This window comes from Citrus sinensis, chromosome 5 (genome assembly GCF_022201045.2).
Source record: "Citrus sinensis cultivar Valencia sweet orange chromosome 5, DVS_A1.0, whole genome shotgun sequence".
In the NCBI taxonomy this organism is placed as follows: domain Eukaryota; kingdom Viridiplantae; phylum Streptophyta; class Magnoliopsida; order Sapindales; family Rutaceae; genus Citrus; species Citrus sinensis.
In genome coordinates, this window is record NC_068560.1 from 29,196,031 (window position 1) to 29,219,322 (window position 23,292).

Consider the following 23,292-nt stretch of genomic DNA (forward strand, 5'->3'; position numbering starts at 1 on the left):
TTCATTTTATTTTCAAATGTCACTTTATTAATTCCATAAAAATTTAATCTAACATATATTCCTAATTAACTTTAGTTTATAAATCATAAAAGATTATTCTATCGTTATTCTTTGACTGTAATTATAAAATTTTTATGTTACTAAGAGCCATTGCTTTTATTATGATAAGTAATAGTGACAATAAATAAAATATTACATCCAATAATATTTAATAACAAAATGAGAAAAATTAATTGTATGTTTTTATATTTCCATTATAAAGACATGGTTTACGATACTTTAACTTAAAATTTTGACGCAATATTTGAGTCATTAATATCTCATAGTCTAATGGTTAATATTGAAAGTCAAAGCATAATTTCATAATGTCATATCCTCCACCATTCAATTGCATGAAATTAATAGTTTAATTTTTTGTTAAAAATTTAAATCAAAATATTTGTCACTATATATTTTTATAGCCATATGTATTTTTCATTAGTGACTAAAATATTTATCATTTGTTGTGACTCATAGTATTACTAATAAAACATATATAAAATATTTTATTACAATGCCTTCTATTATCATTATTGTTTAGGTATTAATAGTTTGTAATTGAATTCATACAATACAAATTATTATAATACTTTATGTAATATCTTTATATAAAGTATTATTCAAATAATATTACTTGTTAATTACATTTATTTTAATGCTACTAAATATATTTCTAATACTAAATGTAAAAGTAAAAAAAAATGTAAAATTGTAAAGTAAGAGAATTAATACATAATAATTTTAATTCCAAAAGTACTTGTATTTCTTTCATTTTTTGATGATTTAAAATATGAAGAAATATCACAACTTGCAGATTACTTGTTACATAATTACTTAAAGAAATATCACAACAGATTAGCAGAGATTTTATTTTAAAAGAAAAAGAAGGGTGGAATAGTAGGCTAGTTGAGGTTTTGTCTTTTTCTCAAATAGTAGTTTAGATGGTGATGATTGTTTTGGGTACTTTGTGTTCTGGCGTCCACTTCCGAAAAAGACGGGGCCTGTCGTCTTGCAGTAGCTTTAGCTCTAAGTCATATGACCCATCCACGTCGGCCCAGTTCAGCTATTTGGTCTATTTTCAAGTTTTTTTTTATTATAGGATAAATTGTTTCATTATTCCAAAAATATTCTTTTTTATTTTAAATAAAAATTCAATTAGATAATTAAAAAAATAATTCTTTTAAATAATTTTTATTTCTCTTATATTAGTTTGCAGATTACTCAAACTACAAACTGATTTATAATTATGACACAGATACTCTAAATTTAAGTAATGCTACGAGTGACTATAAATATTAAAATGCCAGCAGAAAATAAAAATATCTCTTCCTGTCATATCAATTACTCGTGAATATATTTGAGAAAATTTATGTCTCATAATAAATTGGTAAAAAATCTCATTGAGTTCGTATACAAGAAGCCCTGTTGTTTTTCCTTTTGAAGGGAAGAAACCACGTTGTTAAAATAAGGTTTAATAATAAAAAAATTAAAAAAATGAGGTTTACGATAATAAGTTATAAATGATGATGCTGTAAGCCTCAACTCTTTTGCTTTAATATTATTACTTTCTGAGGAATTTTTCAAAAAGCAAAGGGGAAACGAAGGAGGAAAGCTTGTTTTTTTTTTCAGAAACTTAAATGAACCGTAGTAGCATTAATCACTCAAATTAATTATTATTCAAAATTCATTGCTCCAATAGATAACAGTGGGCGTATAGTATAAAATATTTTGCCAAACGGAAGCAAACGCAAACTGAGATAATGAATTGATAGAGAAAATTGTTGATGATGATATGCACAGGCCTGGAACAATTTTGGAAAGATGCTACCTGACATTGCTATATTAAAAGATTGTACATGTACACTTTAACACTAAAAAATATTCAGGATCTGCCTTACTTTTCTTAATTTTTTGACTTGTCCGCTTCATGGTCATGATACGTTGACTTTGAATATTGTCTTGAACAATGCCAACTCAAACGAAAACCATAGTCCATGCAAGCATTAGACGGGAGCGCACGCCTTCTCAGAGGGTCAGAGCCTCAGTTTTGTTTGCCCTTTTAGAGCCTTTGATTTCTACTCTCCATCATGCTTCGGCTTCCTGTTTCGTCGTATTGAGAGTAGTGATTTAAGAAAAATCAAATTGAAGCTTCAAATGACAATTTCAAAATTACAAGCCCAGTGAAATAGATGAGATGATTTTTATATTTATTTTTGAAAGGAAGAAGATAAAATTCTTCGAGCTAGCCATAACATGTAAATCAACTTGCTAGGACAAAGAATAAAATGTACTAAAAATAGTTTAAGTTTGGGGTGTATATATTCTTACATAATTTTTTGTGAGACAATGTGGTAAAATTATATTAGATTCTCTTACGCAATTGGTTGTGAGGTAATTTGGCAAAATTAGATTCTTGTCATGTGTGTGCTTACTATTATCTAATTGGTTGTGAAGTAATGTGACAAAATCCAATGGAGAGGGTGTACACACTGAGAAAGTACAAGTTTGTTGTAAAGAATAAAGATTGATTATATGTATGATTCATATGTTAAATAGCTATTTAGTATTGCATCAGACAAAGTTGTTTTGCCTCAAATTAAGTTTGCATTTTAATTGCAAGAAGGACTCCCGTTATGTTATAATAAATTTCTATCAATAACGACCAAAGTAACAGACTCAAGCTTCTGAACATCTCTTTGCTATATGTCAAAAGATGAAAGATCTATTCCTTTAGCTCTCTCCCTACGAAAAATGGAGCAAAATCAGGCAATGTCATCATTCTTTTGGTTTTGATTGTTTAGTGGAAACTTGCATGACAGATATGATGGACCATATCTTACGGATTAATTGAAAGGACTTAATAGCTTTGTATTTTCTCAAGTTGAAAAGGCAGTTTCTTCTCTTGCCCCAAATAAGAAACCTTGGTTTTTTAATAATAGCCCTAGCGGCATTAGGTCTACTAGCTTTGCAGCATGAGCAATTTCACATGAATTTCCAGTTTAGCTGAAGAATTGGAACTAAGTGACCCATCTAGTGTCTCTGAGGCTCAGACTAAGCTAAATATGTGGCACTTTTTACCTTTTGTATTTGAAATTTGAAACGACGACTTATCTGTTCTCGATACACGGTGATTGAACTGACATTTGTGTTACCCAAACGCCTCCATTATCTCTCCTAAATTAAATCCCTAATCCGAAAAATTATTGCGTCTTGTTTGTCGTCATTCTGCCCTAAACCAACTCCTTTTCTGGAATCAGACGTTTTTCCTATGCTACAGATTTCCTTTTGCCTGATTCTCCCGCCACCACAACAGCACCACTAGCGCCGTTTTATCTCAGGTACTGCCTTTAACTCTCTCTAGTTGCTATTGTTTGGGTTTTGTACTGTTCTTTCGTACTAGTATATTTAGGTTTGTGGTATTTTTTCTCTTAAGACTTCACTATGTCAAGACGAAAAGGAAAAATGATAGCAAAGGGGAAACGGGAGAGGAAAGTTTGGGAAGACACATTAGCCTCGAAAGTCGTCAAATATAAATGATGATGTTGTAGGCCTCAGCTCTTTTGCTTTAATATTATTACTTTCTGAGGAATTTGTCAGAAAGCAAAGGGGAAACGAGGAAGGAAAGCTTGTTTTTTTTTCCAGAAACTTAAATGAATCGTAGTAGCATTAATCACTCAAATTAATTATTATTCAAAATTCATTGCTCCAGCAGATAACAGTGGGCGTATAGTATAAAATATTTTGCCAAACGGAAGCAGACGCAAACTGAGATAATGAATTTTTAGAGAAAATTGTTGATGATGATATGCACAGGCCTGGAACAATCATGGAAAGATGCTACCTGACATTGCTATATTAAAAGATTGTACATGTACACTTTAACGCTAAAAAAATACTCAGGATCTGCCTTGCTTTTCCTAATTTTTTGACATGTTTGCTTCATGGCCATGATACGTTGACTTTGAATATTGTCTTGAACAATGCCAACTCAAACGAAAACCATAGTCCATGCAAGCATTAGACGGGAGCGCACGCCTTCTCAGAGGGTTAGAGCCTCAGTTTTGTTTGCCCTTTTAGAGCCTTTGATTTCTACTCTCCATCATGCTTCGGCTTCCTGTTTCGTCGTATTGAGAGTAGTGATTTAAGAAAAGCCAAATTAAAGCTTGAAATGACAATTTCAAAATTACAAGCCCAATGAAATAGATGAGATGATTTTTATATTTATTTTTGAAAGGAAGAAGATAAAATTCTTCGAGCTAGCCATAACATGTAAATCAACTTGCTAGGACAAAGAATAAAATGTACTAAAAATAGTTTAAGTTTGGGGTGTATATATTCTTACATAATTTTTATTGAGACAATGTGGTAAAATTATATTAGATTCTCTTACGCAATTGGTTGTGAGGTAATTTGGCAAAATTAGATTCTTGTCATGTGTGTGCTTACTATTATCTAATTGGTTGTGAAGTAATGTGACAAAATCCAATGGAGAGGGTGTACACACTGAGAAAGTACAAGTTTGTTGTAAAGAATAAAGATTAATTATATGTATGATTCATATGTTAAATAGCTATTTAGTATTGCATCAGACAAAGTTGTTTTGCCTCAAATTAAGTTTGCATTTTAATTGCAAGAAGGACTCCCGTTATGTTATAATAAATTTCTATCAATAACGACCAAAGTAACAGACTTAAGCTTCTGAACATCTCTTTGCTATATGTCAAAAGATGAAAGATCTATTCCTTTAGCTCTCTCCCTATGAAAAATGGAGCAAAATCAGGCAATGTCGTCATTCTTTTGGTTTTGATTGCTTAGTGCCAACTTGCATGACAGATATAATGGACCATATCTTAAGGATTAATTGAAAGGACTTAATAGCTTTATATTTTCTCAAGTTGAAAAGGCAGTTTCTTCTCTTGCCCCAAATAAGAAACCTTGGTTTTTTAATAATAGCCCTAGCGGCATTAGGTCTACTAGCTTTGCAGCATGAGCAATTTCACATGAATTTCCATTTCAGCTGAAGAATTGGGACTAAGTGACCCATCTAGTGTCTCTGAGGCTCAGACTAAGCTAAATATGTGGCACTTTTTACCTTTTGTATTTGAAATTTGAAACGACGACTTAGCTGTCCTCGATACACGGCGATTGAACTGACATTTGTGTTACCCAAAAGCCTCCATTATCTCTCCTGTATTAAATCCCTAATCCGAAAAATTATTGCGTCTTGTTTGTCGTCATTCCGCCCTAAACCAACTCCCTTTCCGGAATCAGATGTTTTGCCTATGCTACAGATTTCCTTTTGCCTGATTCTCCCGCCACCACAACAGCACCACTAGCGCCGTTTTATCTCAGGTACTGCCCTTAACTCTCTCTAGTTGCTATTGTTTGGGTTTTGTACTGTTCTTTCGTACTAATATATTTAGGTTTGTGGTATTTTTTCTCTTAAGACTTCACTATGTCAAGACGAAAAGGAAAAATGATAGCAAAGGGGAAACGGGAGAGGAAAGTTTGGGAAGACACATTAGCCTCGAAAGTCGTCAAATATAAATGATGATGTTGTAGGCCTCAGCTCTTTTGCTTTAATATTATTACTTTCTGAGAAATTTGTCAGAAAGCAAAGGGGAAACGAGGAAGGAAAGCTTATTTTTTTTTTCCAGAAACTTAAATGAACCGTAGTAGCATTAATCACTCAAATTAATTATTATTCAAAATTCATTGCTCCAGCAGATAACATGGGCGTATAGTATAAAATATTTTGCCAAACGGAAGCAGACGCAAACTGAGATAATGAATTGTTAGAGAAAATTGTTGATGATGATATGCACAGGCCTGGAACAATCATGGAAAGATGCTACCTGACATTGCTATATTAAAAGATTGTACATGTACACTTTAACGCTAAAAAAATATTCAGGATCTGCCTTGCTTTTCCTAATTTTTTGACATGTCTGCTTCATGGCCATGATACGTTGACTTTGAATATTGTCTTGAACAATGCCAACTCAAACGAAAACCATAGTCCATGCAAGCATTAGACGGGAGCGCACGCCTTCTCAGAAGGTCAGAGCCTCAGTTTTGTTTGCCCTTTTAGAGCCTTTGATTTCTACTCTCCATCATGCTTCGGCTTCCTGTTTCGTCGTATTGAGAGTAGTGATTTAAGAAAAGCCAAATTGAAGCTTGAAATGACAATTTCAAAATTACAAGCCCAGTGAAATAGATGAGATGATTTTTATATTTATTTTTTAAAAGAAGAAGATAAAATTCTTCGAGCTAGCCATAACATGTAAATCAACTTGCTAGGACAAAGAATAAAATGTACTAAAAATAGTTTAAGTTTGGGGTGTATATATTCTTACATAATTTTTTGTGAGACAATGTGGTAAAATTATATTAGATTCTCTTACGCAATTGGTTGTGAGGTAATTTGGCAAAATTAGATTATTGTTATGTGTGTACTTACTATTATCTAATTGGTTGTGAAGTAATGTGACAAAATTCAATGGAGAGGGTGTACACACTGAGAAAGTACAAGTTTGTTGTAAAGAATAAAGATTGATTATATGTATGATTCATATGTTAAATAGTTATTTAGTATTGCATCAGACAAAGTTGTTTTGCCTCAAATTAAGTTTGCATTTTAATTGCAAGAAGGACTCTCGTTATGTTCTAATAAATTTCTATCAATAACGAACCAAAGTAACAAACTTAAGCTTCTGAATATCTCTTTGCTATATGTCAAAAGATGAAAGATCTATTCCTTTAGCTCTCTCCCTATGAAAAATAGATCAAAATCAGGCAATGTCGTCATTCTTTTGGTTTTGATTGCTTAGTGACAACTTGCATGACAGATATGCTGGACCATATCTTAAGGATTAATTGAAAGGACTTAATAGCTTTGTATTTTCTGTAGTTGAAAAGCAGTTTCTTCTCTCGCCCCAAATAAGAAACCCTTGGTTTTTTAATAATAGCCCTAGCGGCATTAGGTCTATTAGCTTTGCAGCATGAGCTGAACAATTGGGACTAATTGACTTTTAAAGCTTTAAAAAATGGCTTGCACTTATCGGTGGCCTTGGAGATGAAATGACTCAAGGCAGCTATCCGGCCAGCTAAGCTCTGGACTTCCTTAATAGTACTTGGTGACTTCGTCCCAAGAACCACCCGAATTTTGTCGGGATTAGCCTCAATTCCCCCGCTGTTGTACTATAAATCCAAGGAATTTACCCGATGTCACCCCGAATGCACATTTCTCAGGATTTAAGCGCATTTATCACTTTCTCAAAATATTGAAAGTGTCTCTGAGGTGCCCCGTGTGATCACTAGCGTACACCGACTTTATTATCATATCATCGATGTACACCTCCATGGTACGACCGATTTGCTGTTTGAAGACCTTATTCACCAAACGCTGATAAGTGGCACCCGCATTCTTCAAACCAAAAGGCATAACCTTGTAGCAGTATAACCCACGGTTGGTGATGAAGGCCGTTTTATCTTGATCAGGCTCGTACATTGGAATTTGGTTGTACCCAGAAAAAGCATCCATGAAACTAAGCATCTTGTGCCCTGCCGTAGCATCGACCAGCTGGTCTATCTGGGGAAGCGGGAAGCTATCCTTAGGGCAGGACTTGTTTAAATCCGTGAAATCTACACACATGCGCCATTTCTCGTTATACTTCTTAACCAATACAACATTTGAGACCCAATCGAGGTACACCACCTCCCTAATAAACCCCGCTACTAACAATCGGTCCACTTCTTGTTCAATGGCGTCATAGCATTCCTGGTTGAAAATTTGATGTTTTTACTTGACAGGCCTATGATGTGGATCGACATTGAACTTGTGACAGGCAATAGAAGGCGGGATACCCGGCATGTTCGCGTGAGACCAAGCAAACACATCTAAGTTTTCCTTTAAGAACTCAATAAGCTGCTCTCGGTGTTGGTCAGTGAGGTTGGAGCCTACCTTGACCATCTTGGTTGGGTCCTTATTGCAGATTGAAACAGACACAAGATCCTCAACTGGTGCTTCTCGCTTTTCATCTTTCGGTACCCGGGGATCCAGGGGTACCTCGACTTCTCCCATTGATGCTGAATTGGGACTTTGGGGTACCTATGGTGCCCTAGGAGCTACCACGTCCACTTTCATTGGCTCAGCTTCATATGGCGCTTGGGGTACCTGGGAGTTCGTGGACCGTTGAGCTTTCTTATATGCAACTCTCCGGCCTCTAACCAGTGCCCGTGTGGATAGGCCGATAAACAGCCTTGTACTGATGGGGTACCCCTCCAAGAACATATTGGTGGCGATTTGATAGCTCACTTTGGATGCGACCGAGTAACACCCTCGAGCTATTGCTAAAAATGGTCTTCCCAAGATGATATTATAGGCACCTAGGTAATCCACAATAAGAAAATCAATCATATGAACAACATGGTGAGGTATCTTACCAAGTGTAACGGGCAGCGTAATGATGCCGTTTGGCATAACTATTTCGCCGGCAAACCCAATAAGAGGTGTAGCACATAGGGTGATCTTTGGTGATTCAATCAATAGTTGATCCAAGGCGCTTTTGAAAATGATTTCAACGGAGCTGCCAGTGTCTACAAGAGTTCTTGCTACCTTACCAGTAGCAACCTTCAACGTAATTACTAAGGTGTCGTCATGAGGGTACGAGACATCTTCAGTATCTTGCTCTATGAAAAGGATAGGCAGGGGATGGTGGGGTACCCTAAGTTGATTTTGACAAGCGAAGTTCACTTCTTTTCCAGGGCAATCCAAAATTGGTAGCTTGCTGTAACGTTTGATGGCCTGTCTAGATTCCCCCGCGAGGGTAGGACCCCCGCTATCATTCGAATATACACGCCTTTCTTAGACCCCTGGGGTACCTCAGTTTCAGGATTAGGGTTAGCAACTTGTTTACCCTTATCTTGCTCCGAGAACTTCCTTGCCTCACGCATATCAGCCACAAATTCCTTGAGATATCCACTCAGAATCAATGACTCAATTTCTTCCCTCAAGTAAAAGCATTCGGTGGTGTTATGGCCGAAATCTTCATGAAACTCACAATACTTCAAGCTACGCTTCATATTGGGGTATTTCCGAATTGGCTTAGGTGGGCGAAGCATCCCCGTATCCCTAATATGGTAAAAAATCTATTCTGAAGATTTATTCAAATGATAGAAAGAGTCATATTAGGGTTTTTTTAGCGATGGGCTATGTACTCGGGGCGCTCGAGAGGGTACCTGAGATACCCGGGGTACACCAGAAATATTCAGCCCTCTCCCACGTGGGGTTGGACGAGGTGGGCTGTGCACTCGGGGTGCTCGAGATGGTATCTGAGGTACCTCGACTCTCTTGGGTTTCTCCTTGTTTCTCACAACTTCGACTCTGTCTTCCTCCCGCTTTAGGTTACACTTCTCATCTATTTCTATTTGTTACAGGGCTCGAGAACGATCTTCCCCATATGAAAGAGGACGGTGTTTTTGAAATGACCGTCATAACTTCCCCAAACGCAAATTCTTTTCAAAATGAATGAGAGTATGTTGGTGGCCAAACGTACCGGTACGCAACATCTCTTGGTGGAAGCGGGTTACGTACTCGGCTAAAGACTCTGAATCCCCTTGCTTGATGAAAGCAAGCTTGGAGGATGTTATATTTTGGGCGGATGCATAACCAAATTCATGAACAAAATCTTTTAGGAGCTGGTCTAAGGAGGATACACTACCTGCCTTCAACAATCGGAACTATGATTTGGCTGGTCCGGTGAGGGTATGCGGGAACATCCGACACATAGCATTGTCGCCCACTCCTTTAATCATCATCTGGTCATGATACAACTCAGCATGTTCCACAGGATCCGACGTACCCGAGTATTGTTGTATTTGAGGCATGGTGAACGCTTCTGGGAAAACCTCGAATTACGTAAAGAGAAATCTTTACGTAATTCAACCCTAATAGAATTAATTCCTACAATATTACAATTCAATATCTCTACTATTAATTAACACAAGTCTCTCAAAGTAAATCAGTTGAGGAAAATTCTTCGCACAAAATGACTTCACAAATTTTATTGTATTAAATTAATTTGTTAACATATTTTTGTTTTCTTAAGGTGACCGGGTGTTAGTAATAACTCAAAATTATTTGGGTGTTTATCAAACATCAGGCGACGAGCAATATGGATTGTTTAAATTTTGAAATGAGACTTACCGGGCTAGTTTATACTTGTTAACTGTCAAGCACCAAAGTCAAAAATAATAAAAAAAAATTACTTGTCAAGAAAAGGATAAAAAGATCATCAATTCCATGATCCGTGGAGGACTTAAATAAGGTATATTTTAAGAGTGTTTGTAAATTAGATTTTATAGATTTGACATTAATTCATATCCAATCCATGATTTTATAGATTGTAAATTTTCAATTCAATCTGATCCACGAATTGACGAATTCAATTCAAATCCAATACATACATCTGTGGATCGGATACTGATTTAATCCAATTCATATCCAATCCACCATCTTGCGGATTGGCCTGCGAAGTTCATTCTACAAACTAATTAAACAAAAAAACTATTATAAAAATAATTTTACCGATAAAATTTAAAATTAAATGAGATTTAAATAAATAAATTTTTTAAATAAAGTTAGAATAATATATTCAAAGTTTCAAAATATAATACGGTGAAAAAAATATCATTTATTTAAATTAATACATGAAAATTAACTAAAATTATAAAAATTAACTGTTTAGAAAGTTATATTTGTTCATCTAATTATTCAATTATTTAGTTATGTTTATTATATATTATTATTCGATAAGATATGTATAGTGTTAATTAACTATACTTTAACTTATTTATTTTCTAGTAAGTAGTAATGTCATATTTACAATTTTTTAATTAAATAAATTTATATTTTTTATTTTTTTACGGATTCGCGAATTTTTACGGATTTACAAAAATAAATGTATATGCAATCCACCGATTACGAATTTTCAAAATTTCAATCTAATCCACCAATCCACAGATCAGATTTTTACAAATCAAATTTTTACGGATAAGATGAATTATATAGATCGGATTGAATCCTAAACACCCCTATTATATTCTGAAAGCTCTGGTCACTGAATTCTTTTTAATTAACTAGCAACAAGACTCGGATGATAAAAACCCTTTCAGCATTATGTCATGCCAGTGATAAAATCCATCTCACTCCTCACACAAGTCTTTCGATTCATTTCTCCTCAAAAAGAAAAAAAGAAGAAAAAAAGGAACTTGACTAATTTACAATACAGATTATAAGTAGTGAGTGATACGTTACGTAATACGCAACAACTTTTAAAAAGTTTTTCTCAACACGATTTGCTTAATTAATTTAATCAAATATCAAAGGTGACGAATATTTAATTTTCCAGCTGATCATGCATCGACGTCGGAATCGTCATAGTGATGGTACCAGCTGGAGTATAAATCATATGGACCCAGAGAAGCCGTCTTCTTCAGGATCTTGGGAATGCTGAATTGCTTGCCAAGAGTTGGCTTTGGCAGGCTCTTCCCCTGCCTGAGGGTACGTTTCTTTTTCCCATTGGCTTCTTCCAGATCATCTTCCTGATTATCATGATCATCGCCACGTGCACCCATCTCGATGCCATCTTTCACCTTGTGGGCGGATCTTTCTTTAACCGAGTCCATTGATTTTGTTGGTAACGGTGTCTTGTTCTTGTAAATCATGTAGAGAATCAACTGAGCTGCACCCAAGACGAACCCTACGGCATTTGGCACCTGAAATTGTTTTGATTAATGTAAAAACCTGTAGACGGCCAGTGAGTACGATATTAATTAACTGAGGATAAAGAATATTAAAGAGACAACTTACTCCGATGTAGATGTCTTTCACAAGCACTGAATAAACTGACCATACGCCGGCATTGAGAAATAGGAAAAATGAGAGCAAAAATGGCATGTACTTCACACTCTTTGTCCTTATCACCGTTGTCTGTCAAATTTGAACGTGAAGCATAAAAATTTCAATGTACTACAAAATTAAATACAAAATTATTGTTGGTTTTGTAATAGTTAATATAGAATGCAATGCAGGCACTTAAGTTTTGTTTAGATCATGAGGATTCTAAGTCGATTTTGGAAAATGACAGTGTTTAGATACGGACACGAACAGTCGAAGTTGTCTAGCTAGCTTACCATGACTGCTAGAGGAGATGCATACATGCCAATGGTTAATGCAGCGCATAAGATTCCAACAAAAGTAAGCCGCAAATTTCCATGCATGGCTAGAAGTGTTATCGCAATCACTGCCCCGAGGAAGCCAACATCTAATATTGCTACAAGTTTCGCCGTCTTAACCTGAAAATCACAAGAACCAGTGAGTAGCCAGTTTGCAATTTCATCCATCTCTCATTACAATTTTAATTATTAGGGAAGAATCAGTGAAAAACTGTAGTGTGATTATTGATAGTTGTAATCATATCAGGTTTGTGATAGCGCAGTTAAATAGTTTGGACATAGAAATTAATGATCAAATTTATTTCTAAACTTCTAAAAGAAAAATCAATATTCACAATACATATGAGAGGATTTAATTCTTCAATCTTAAGAATAAGGCAGTGAGGTGTCTTCCCACTCAACTAAGGAGTGGTTATCATGAATATATCTTAATGTCCCTTCCAATTAAGTCACTAATAGTACATTGATAAGAAAAACATGAGTGAAAATTGAGTCAACATCATTAATAGGCCATGGTTCATAACTTTATTAATGTTTCTAGAATTATCTTTTCATTTTATTTAAGGCCACAAGAGTTTCTTCAACACGTGGATATGTAGGGGGCGGTGTGAGACTTCCCATAAATGCAAAAACATGTAACGTGAAAACAAAAGAAAGTATTAAAATTGAATTGTGAGAGTAACCTTCTTATCCTTGGGAGCATAAATGAGATAGAGAGAAACATAAATGAACTGCAAAGCGGCACCGGCCCCATTGACTGTGGCAACAACCAAACCACCTGGCTTCATAACACCATAGAATGTCCACAAACATGTGCTCATTAGAGTCGTTATGTATGGAACCCCCTTGTAACTCTCCGTAGATTTCTTCTTCACAATTTGCCAAAATGTTTTTCTGGAAAATGAATTATTATAGCCAAATTATGTTCTAGCTTATGATAGATATACAATAAAGTGACCAAGCTAGCCTTCCTCAGCACCAGTGGTCTAGTGGTAGAATAATACCCTGCCACGATACAGACCCGAGTTCGATTCCCGGCTGGTACATTATATAATATTTCAATATTTTTAAAGCAATTTAACAAAAATTCTTTAATATGAAGATTTTAGCTCTGTATGCTGCAATATATATTTATAAATTCGTAGTATTTTATTTAAAAAATAATTTACAATATGAAAAGTTGATGTCTGTACATTTTAAAATATTATGATGAGGTTAGATAATATTATCTGATTACAACTATATAATATTATCTAACCTTAGGATAATATATAGATTGAAGTATAAACTTTTTCTATATAAAATATAAAAAGAGAAATGTTTTCATCACTACTTAAAAGTTTGTAAAAGATCCCATTAAGTGTGTCACTAAATTAAATTTGGAAAAGAAATGTAGAAAGTGGAGGATAACCACAGAAGATGGAGTGGGGACAGTGGACCTCCCAGTACTTCAAATTTAAAGAAGTTATCTTCATTTTTTAATTTTTAAACTTTTCCACGTACAAACTGAAAATAGTCGCATCATTTTACTACCGTCAAAGTCTTAAACAACCAGAGTGTGTTTTGTAGTTCTCCTTCATTTTTCAGGATTTTCTTAAGATTTTAAGAAGATACAGAATCCAAAAATTTTCATAACCTGCTGCAAATTTGATTTATTAATCTGCAGAAAATATATCTTGTAATTTTAACCTTTAATGCACGGAGAGTAGACAAGCTAGCTGGCTACTTTGAATTTAAAAGCCATGCACTTTCAGTTTACATTTCTTCAGCTGATTCTACAATTTATTTTATATTAAAAAGAAACGATAAATCAAATATTGAATTTCATACACAGTTAGTTTTACTTACATGGGAGAAGCAAAAACCAATAGCGAAATTACATTGCCTGCATAAAATCATTAGAAATAAAATACCCATCAAAGATAATGAACAAAATTTCAACAAAAGGAGCTTTACACATATAAGAGATGATTAATGGAAAAAAAAAACTAATAAAATTATTACCAATAATACCGACGAAGAAGCTTAAGCTAGCCATGGAAGAACTAGGAGAGAATAAAGTGCTGAAGATGAAATTATGAAGCGGCCGCGAGTGAGAGGCGGACGTGATGTGAAGGATATCGACTACGTAGATATTTATAATGTGTACATGTGGCGTATGATTGATGAAGGGTTGTCGATATAAAATTTTAACTCCCCCATTATTCATCTATAATGCACATCAGCCGTCAGAATTTTGCCACGTTTTGCATTCGTGTTGTTTTGCATGATTGCATGCGGACCGAGTACCGACATCGTTTACTATTGGGGTGATGTCTTCTCTTGATGTACCTTTTGCGATCTGGAATTGTGGGTTTCTTTGTCATTGTTTGTTTTGTGTCAAAATCTTATTACAGGGAATAGGCCTTTCGGTTACTCAGAATGTTTGTCTTATATAAACCTAATTTAAGATGCGAAACGATGGAAAAAAACTTCTAAACAGAACTAACTCATTTTAATTATTTGTTTTCCATTTGCATATGCATGCATCTACATTTGGGTTTAATTCATCGATGCCTTTTTCTTGCATTTAGGTTTATTTCATCATTATTATGCATGTTTGTTGCGCAAAAAGGAGGAAAGCTCTCTATTCCTAATTCTCCCGTAATTGGATTTTCTGAAACCATACGAATTTTTCGTTAGAATGAGATTTCAACTTAGCATCTTTTTGAGAAGAATTGCTCTTCAGAGAACACAGTATAATAATAAATTGTAAACATATTTTAGAAGATTTATAATAAAAATGTCTAGATTGAATTGAAATTAAGTTTTTGAAAACTGAAATATCCTTGTGAATATAATAACATGTTAGTAAAATCACTCAAAAACTCAATTATTGAGTAAACGATGGAACATCAATATTGAGTTAAAGTATAGCATCGCATATGTAATCTAGTATCTTAAACAATACCGTCTTATACGAGCACTTGAAACAACTTTAAATAATTTTGTGATAACAAAGATATTTTGCATCATGTAACTTTAGATATGATTTAAAAAATTAAAATTGTTTTTAAAACATTCATTAACCTCTTACCAATCAACATTTCAAATGTACTTTGTAAGAAAATCCTTCACAACACGAGTTTAAGTAAATTCAAATCAGGAGAGATCTAACTTACTCAAAATAATTTCAGTACGTAATCTCAAAAATAATTTAATTTATGTACCCTAAACATTCATTCAAAAAAGAAAAAAATGTTATCATCCCATGACCGTTTTATAATATAAAATTCTCCAATGTACCCTTAACACAGATGAGGAAGATAATCTGTTTCTTTCAACAAAGTTGATGTAATCTTTTACATTCTTGGGGAGCCACCAAAGTTGACCATACGACTTAATGAATAATTAAAAATCGGTAGTGTAGGGTTAAGTTCCTTTCATACGCCACGGGGCAAATTATTGTGTTGGTGGCTTGTTGCGTTTGAGTTTTGAGATGGAAGTGACACAAAGGGTTGCTTATCTTGTCTGGACAAATTAGTCACGAAAGCCATCCTCAAACCATTGAGTAATAGTTGAACTTCAATTCATTGATATAACAACTCCACCCCCGTGATGCCAAATTGCGTTTTATCTCTCTTTGCCTGATGAACAATTTTGTTTGCTAGTTACTGAGCTAAAATAAAAATCATAATTGATTATCAGGATCTCCGTCCTCTAAATCTTTAACATATTGTGTTACAATATTTTCGTTTTCTTGTTGCTTTTCTCAACGCACATGTATCACAAAATTCTACCGAAAATGGTGCGTGACACTTGAGAACTCAATACTCTCTGTCACATTTCGGTTACTTTTTGTTGAGGGCCGTTTTTAACAACCCTCTAAAATCTTTATAATACTTATTTTGAATGTTATTTTTTAAAACACCATCGGTTTAATTGACAAGATATAAATTCGTATATTAAAATTAATCATCTTTCCACAAAATTTTACTCAAAAAAAGATGTTTCTTTTTAAGTCGCTTACAATTCTAAAATATTAAATTTACCTTAATTTTCTCTTCTTATTATATATTTTGTATCGTTATAATTCTAACTTTTTTTTAATTTTCTTAAAAAGATATTTTTTCAATTAAAACTTAAAATTAGAATATAAATTATGAAATAGGATGGGTGTAAAAATTTTGTTAAAAGAATAATTTATCTAAGTGTTTAGTTGAACTTCTGTTCAAAAAAAAAAAAAGAATTAATTTGTATTGGGTTATTTAAGTAACTTCCATTAAAAATAAATTTAAGAGGAATTTTGAGGAAGGTGAAAAGGCTTAACTCTTCTTTGTTAATGTCGGTAGGCCCGTTTATTTTCTAAGCCCAAATTTCACGTTCGTAAAACTAGCAGATGGGCCCAATGGGAAACCGAATCCGATTCGTGTAAAGCAGCGCGGGCCGACTCTTGCACCAAAGCTGGGCGTTCAGAGCTCATAAAGCTGTGATTTTTCAACTGTCGCAAAGAATCGGCAAAAGAGCAACTCAAGCAAGGAGAAGAGAGGCTTTAGATCGAACCCAACACACCAAAATCCTTCTACTTCAGTATTTCAAGCTTTTTTCTTCAAAACAACAATGTTCAAAAAGTAATTTTTTCGTTCTTTCTCTCTCTTTCTCTTTTAATACCTAAAATGATACATGCACTGATTTTTCCATTTTGTTTTTTTTTTTTTAAGTGTATGTGTGGTTCACTTCTGGGTTATAGTTTGTCTTGTCATCTGTCATAAATTGCTCTTTCTTATATACTTCGGTGTATAATTGCATTGACTATTTTTTTGTTCTGTTTTTAAATGCTATTGTCAGCTATTGATTTGCTTGCAAATAAAATAAAAAAATAAAAAATAAAGGTTGCGGCTTGTTTTGTGAGGTTAACTTTGGTTGGGCAATTTAGTTTTTAGGTGGGGTGCTTTAGAATATTTGAAAACATGCTTTGATAATTGTGTGTGATTGTTTAACTATAAGGTGGTTGCATGTTTATCGTGTTTGTGGTGGTATTTCGTTTCTGTGATTTCTTTAAATTTTTTATAATTTCTATCACAATATTTTTCTGCTAGTAATGTTACATTTGGTTAGTGTTTTTGGAATTGGGAGACTTATATTTGTCGCTGGGGATTTGTTTACCATTTTATTTATGCTAATCCTCCTGTTGAGTTAATTACCCTCACCTGCCTCGAATGCATTCCAAATTTCACACGGATTGGGGTTTCTGTAAGATGGTGTATCGAGACATATCTATTCTGGATCAATTCTCATTCTCTTGTATACGAGAATCTTTATATGCACGCCAGAATTTTTATGATATGTTGTTTGTGCATAAGTAGTACACAGTGACTGAGGAGACCAGAAAGTGTATCGTGATGATACATGTTGTTGTCATTTACAAGGAACAAATAGGCTATGAATATGATATGTGTGAAATCCCTGATGGACATGTTATGCTTGTAGTCAGTTGGGTCCTTTTAGTGTATATTTGTTTGAAGTTGGCTATTCTAAGAATTTGCTTGCATTTATGACCATATGGTCTTTAATCTAGATTTTTTCACTCCTTTGTGTTCATACGTGCAGCACATATTTCTATTTAATGAATACAATTGCTTCTGTTGGTAAGAATAATAACATGCTGTGTGTCATGTATAATTTTTTATCCTGTAGGTTTTCGGCGGAAGAAGTGTCGGCACAGAACCAAGTCAAGGCATCTGTCCAGCGCAAAATTCGGCAAAGCATTGCAGATGAGGTATGGATTGTGGATGCTTTGGGCTTTTTATTTTTCTGATTCCATTCTATATAATAAGCTATTTGTTTATTCAACAAAAGTTTCACTTCTAGTGCAGTACCCAGGACTTGAGCCAGTGTTGGATGATTTGCTTCCTAAGAAGTCTCCTCTGATTGTTGCTAAATGGTTTGTAACTTTCTTTCTCCTGTTTCTGTGTTAATTATTCATCAGACTGTTCGTTTCTTGATGTTCATTTCTAGAATTTATAAAACATATTTCTGACTTCTCCTTCTCCCGTTCCTTGCAGTCAAAATCATCTGAATCTCGTTCTGGTGAATAATGTTCCGTTGTTTTTCAATATCCGTGACGGGCCTTACATGCCTACGCTAAGGCTCCTTCATCAATGTAAACTTTTTCTTTGTTACCATACTTCTTTTCTTACAATTGCATGCTTTTGCCAAAATTAATTACTTGATCACTGAAAGTTTTTTTTTTCACTCCTGTAACATGAGGATTTAATTGTCATTTATTTGGAGGAAATCTTCAGTTAATTATTAGGAGGAACTTGTACATAACTCTCTGCTTGCAGTTCTCACTATATACATACAAATAGTTATTTATGTGCCATTTTGGTTATTGATAGACAAGGGAATCGGGGAGAAAAGAAACTCCTTCGAGGATTGAGCTAATTGTTTATTAGATAAGTGTTTGGCAACCATTTTACTTTCTCTTTTAGACAGTTTGAACAATATATAAGCAAGTTTTGTGGAATCAAATTTGAATCAGGTTGATCTGCCTCTTGCTCCCCTAACTTGCCCTCATTCAAAGTATTCTTTAATCCTTTTACACTTCGTTTAGCTGGAGAGAACTAGGTGACTGGGAAATGGGTGAAACAAAAAGGGCAAAGGGCGGACAATTGACCCTGTTTGGTTGGGGAAAAACAATGAGCAAGAAGGCGAGGGCAAGAATGTGCAGTCTCTCCAAATCCACTTATATATTGGGAGAAAGAGGGACAGAAAGACTTAGGCTAATTAAGGGAAAAAAGTCATTGTATGCTTTTACAGATCTTACATAAAGTTCTTTAGACAGTCTTAAGTTTGATTTTTCTGCTGCCTTGCTCATACTCCATCATGACCCTTGAATTATGCATCTATAAAGTGCCAGCTGAGACTTAAATTTCTTGCTTGGACACTGTCATTACAGATCCAAATATAATGAAGAAGTTACAAGTAGACCGGGGTGCCATAAAGTTTGTCCTTTCTGGTGCAAACATAATGTGCCCTGGTCTTACATCACCCGGTGGATCTTTGGATGAAGAAGTTGGAGCAGAAACTCCTGTGGTATGAATTGTCCATCTCTCTTTCGATCTGTGGTGCTAAATTACTTTGCATTGCTTAGTGTTGTGATATGCTACTTAAATGTCATTCTATTCTTCTTGTGCCTTTTTTCCCCGTTTTTTAAAGTTTGAAGGATATAATATGAGGTTGCTTACATTGTTTTATGTCTCCGTACCGTGCAAAATTGACACTCACAGGCCATAATGGCTGAAGGAAAGCAACATGCTCTTGCTATTGGGTTTACAAAAATGTCAGCTAAAGACATGTAAGTTGTTGTCTAACCTTTTCTTTTATAAATATTTTCAAGTTAGTGTGTTGAAGTGGTGGTTGGAGTTTGAACCATTTCCCATTTTGACCTGAAATCTCAACTCTTGAATACAGGGATAGATTAATATGTTTTTATATCCCATTTGTGTTACATTGTCTAAACCTTTATTTACTTCTTCTATTCCAATCATTCTACCAAATAGATCCTATATGCTGGCTTGTTGGTCTTTTTGTGCATTTCCCCCTGCATTCAAAATTCCGACAGCTCTGTCTCAAATGACTCAGTATCTTAAAGCGACAAGTGGTATTCAACTTGTACCTAGAAATGAGACACTTCAATGAGAATGTTACAAATCTCCATATTAAGTGCTTGCAATGAACTTAGCATTAGAGGTTCTGTAGTGTTTCCAAATCAAACAAACACGAGCAGGAAAGAATATTTGTTAGCTACGGGTAGTTTACGTTCATATCAAATCTAAAATGACCATCCATTTCCCTTTCTTCCAATTGGTATATTATCATTAAGTTTGACTTGTTTGCTTGGTTTACAGAAAGGCAATTAACAAGGGAATCGGGGTGGATAACATGCATTATCTCAATGATGGCCTTTGGAAGGTAAGTTGGATATGATCCTTCCCTTTCTGTTTACGTTTCTCCACATGCATTTTACTGCTGTTATTTCTTTCTCTTGAGAATAGTGCAAAATTTCTTTATTCTTATGAAAGGGGGGGAAAAAAAGAAAAAAACCTTTTTATGTTTATCTTGATTGCAGATGGAGCGTCTAGAATGAGGATGTGCCAAGAGCAGCAGCAGTACCATTCTTGTAACAGAAGAAAGAACTTAAATTATATGTTTCATCTTTTTGCTGTTACTTTTTTTCTGTTTTTCCCCTAACTGTTTGTTTCCAAGCTAAACGAGTTGCGAAAATTCTCCTAGTGTTGTTTCTCTGTCTCCTTACGGAGGAGGAACCCTTTTTTCGAGTATAGATTAATGTTCTAAAAGTGTTATCATACATATTCCTTGTAAATGGTGATTCTTGGATTCCATTTGATCAAATTAATGCAAGTTGGTTCATGAGCAGGTTTTCTTTTCCAAATTTTTCATTTACACTTAGAAGCCATAATAGAAAATGCTCCCATGGAGTCGAAATAATTTTAAAGCTCCCTGTTTAGTGGAATTTCCGTAGTTTCTTCAAGTTACAGTCAGTGAATACAAAAATATTTCTGGCGAGAAATGGTAAAAATGATGAAAGCTTATTACGAGCTTGCACGAATGCATAAACGCCTGCCTAGTGTTTGTTGAAGATATTTCTCGGCAATTTCTCTTCTTTGAAGAGAAATTTCTGTCTGCTTAAGAGGGAAGGAAAATATTTCCTCCAATAAAGGGAGAAAGAAAGCTTTCCATTACTTTAAAAAAAAAAAATCAAAATTTTTTGTTGTAGAGATTCTCTTGACAGTTGACGCCTGAGATTTGAAGTTCCAATTCTGTTCTTATCAAAGATTTAAACATCGCTTATGGAGTAATATAATATCACAAAATTATTGTATAAACTGATATGTCAATATCAATACTATATTATATCACACATCTCACATTTTCAAGGAAATAAAATAAGATGAATGATGTGAGACATTTAATAATCATACAACATATCACATCTGTTTGTACATGACTTTGTGTATACCTATAATAGAGAGGGAAAAAAAAAAAAAAGCTCTTATTGACAATATTTTTGTCTTTTGGACTGGGTCAGAATCCCGAACAAAGCCCACTTGTATTTAGTGGACAGAACCCATTTATCCAAGAATAAAGGTCCACCAAGCCCAATAAAACCGAGCGGAAGCACAAAACGCACCTATAAAATATTTCTCAAAACCCTACCTCCATTTTCGTTTCCATCAAAAAACACATTGAACACTTACCCGCCGCGCCAGCGCCCAGCCACTCGCCAACCGTCGCCATGGTAACTTCTCACTGTGTATATGTGCTGAAGCAATTCTAGATTTCAATTAAAAATGAAAATAATAACTTAATGCGTCGTCGTTTCAGGGTATCGATTTGGTCGCAGGAGGTAAGAGCAAGAAGTCCAAGAGAACCGCTCCCAAGTCCGATGATATCTACCTTAAGCTCCTCGTCAAGGTCTGTATTTTTGTCTTAACACGCATTATATGTGACAAATTTGTACTTAATCACTCTAAAATTCAATTTTTATTTATTTATTTGTAATGTGTGATTTTTGTGTGTTTTAGTTGTACCGGTTTCTTGTTCGAAGAACCGACAGCAACTTTAATAAAGTGATTCTGAAGAGGCTGTTTATGAGTAAAGTCAACAAGCCACCACTTTCACTCTCAAGGCTCATCAACTTCATGAAGGGAAAGGTTAATCTCTCTCTCTCTCTCTCTCTCTCTTGTTCTTCATTTTGTGCAGTAATTTTTCGTTTTGATTACGATTTAGTTGGTGGGTACGATTATATGTTATGGGTATTTTTTAGATCTTGGTAATATGATGATTTTGAATTTTGGCCTTTGTTGGTTTTGTGATTGAATAGGAGGATAAGATTGCGGTGGTAGTGGGGACAGTCACCGATGACATTAGGGCTTATGAGGTGCCGGCATTGAAGGTTACTGCTTTGAGGTTTACTGAGACTGCAAGAGCTCGGATTGAGAAGGCAGGCGGAGAGTGCTTGACTTTTGATCAGCTTGCTCTCAGGGCTCCATTGGGACAGAACACGGTATGCGTTTTTAATGCAAATTATTGTTTACCCATAATGTTGTTGATTATTACTTTTGCTGCTGATTTCACATGATTATGCATTATTTTAACTATGCAAGTCATGCAGGAGATTCAGTAAAATGTTGGCAAGATTTGGAGAAAAATTTGTTGACTTTGGTATAATTGTTCTGTTTTGTGTTCAAAGTAATGATTCATTTTTGTGAGCCTCACTTTGTATGCAATGATACATCGGCTGCAGTTTCATGTTCAATGAATATTGTTGTTACTTAATTCTGTTATTTGGTTCAGTTGCTTGTAAATTCAATGTAGCATGGATTTTCTACTTCTGCATTAACTTGTTATTTATCCACTTGCATCAGTAAGTGATGGAAATTGAGAAGTTATTGCTTGTTTTTTTATAATCATACCATCAGTTACAGAATTGGTATCCACATATTTCTTTGATTGTGGTTTTTGCTGCAAGTGTTTTCTTAGTGTGATGGCTTTATTTTCTGTAAAGCAGTATCTTGGAGTAGCTTCGGTGATTGATAATGAGTTTGTTGGTATACAGGTCCTTCTTAGAGGTCCAAAGAATGCTCGTGAGGCAGTGAAGCACTTTGGTCCAGCTCCTGGTGTACCACACAGCCACACCAAGCCTTACGTGCGATCAAAGGGAAGGAAGTTTGAGCGTGCTAGAGGAAGGAGGAACAGCAGGGGTTTCAGAGTTTAAGTTTACTAAATTGTGAGGCAGTTGTGTCATTTCTTACTATCGTGATTGAAATTTTGCTAGACTCTAGGTATCAATTATGGTTCCCTATTTTTCTTACTGTTGGTTTGTTTACCATGACAACGGATGCCCTGTTTTGAGATGCAATTTTATTATGTTCAATTATGAATTGGTGTTTTTCTAGTCTACCCTTGGTGCCCAGGACTCGGCGGAGGCATATTGATTATTATCTCAAT

The 23,292-nt window shown here is 34.7% G+C and overlaps 3 protein-coding genes across 3 annotated transcripts; 2 read left to right on the forward strand and 1 right to left on the reverse strand.

Annotated features, from left to right (window-relative positions):
* Positions 1–11,196: 11,196 nt before the first annotated feature.
* Positions 11,197–14,443, reverse strand: LOC102626671 (bidirectional sugar transporter SWEET16-like). The gene is made up of 6 exons (XM_006472068.4): positions 14,281–14,443; positions 14,125–14,161; positions 12,960–13,170; positions 12,235–12,396; positions 11,912–12,031; positions 11,197–11,817 (listed from the first exon to the last, which is right to left on the reverse strand). Exons 1-6 carry the CDS (start codon positions 14,312–14,314, stop codon positions 11,455–11,457), a joined length of 927 nt encoding a protein of 308 aa, XP_006472131.2. The 5' UTR covers positions 14,315–14,443; the 3' UTR covers positions 11,197–11,454.
* A 2,270-nt stretch (positions 14,444–16,713) lies between these two features.
* LOC102626962 (uncharacterized) lies at positions 16,714–20,697 on the forward strand. Its single transcript, XM_006472069.4, has 8 exons — positions 16,714–16,886; positions 17,953–18,034; positions 18,132–18,199; positions 18,321–18,418; positions 19,217–19,353; positions 19,548–19,615; positions 20,169–20,232; positions 20,390–20,697. Exons 1-8 carry the CDS (start codon positions 16,876–16,878, stop codon positions 20,405–20,407), a joined length of 546 nt encoding a protein of 181 aa, XP_006472132.1. The 5' UTR covers positions 16,714–16,875; the 3' UTR covers positions 20,408–20,697.
* A 723-nt stretch (positions 20,698–21,420) lies between these two features.
* Positions 21,421–23,244, forward strand: LOC102627244 (60S ribosomal protein L18-2). Its single transcript, XM_006472070.4, has 5 exons — positions 21,421–21,580; positions 21,667–21,756; positions 21,867–21,995; positions 22,166–22,348; positions 22,901–23,244. Exons 1-5 carry the CDS (start codon positions 21,578–21,580, stop codon positions 23,057–23,059), a joined length of 564 nt encoding a protein of 187 aa, XP_006472133.1. The 5' UTR covers positions 21,421–21,577; the 3' UTR covers positions 23,060–23,244.
* Positions 23,245–23,292: the final 48 nt, after the last annotated feature.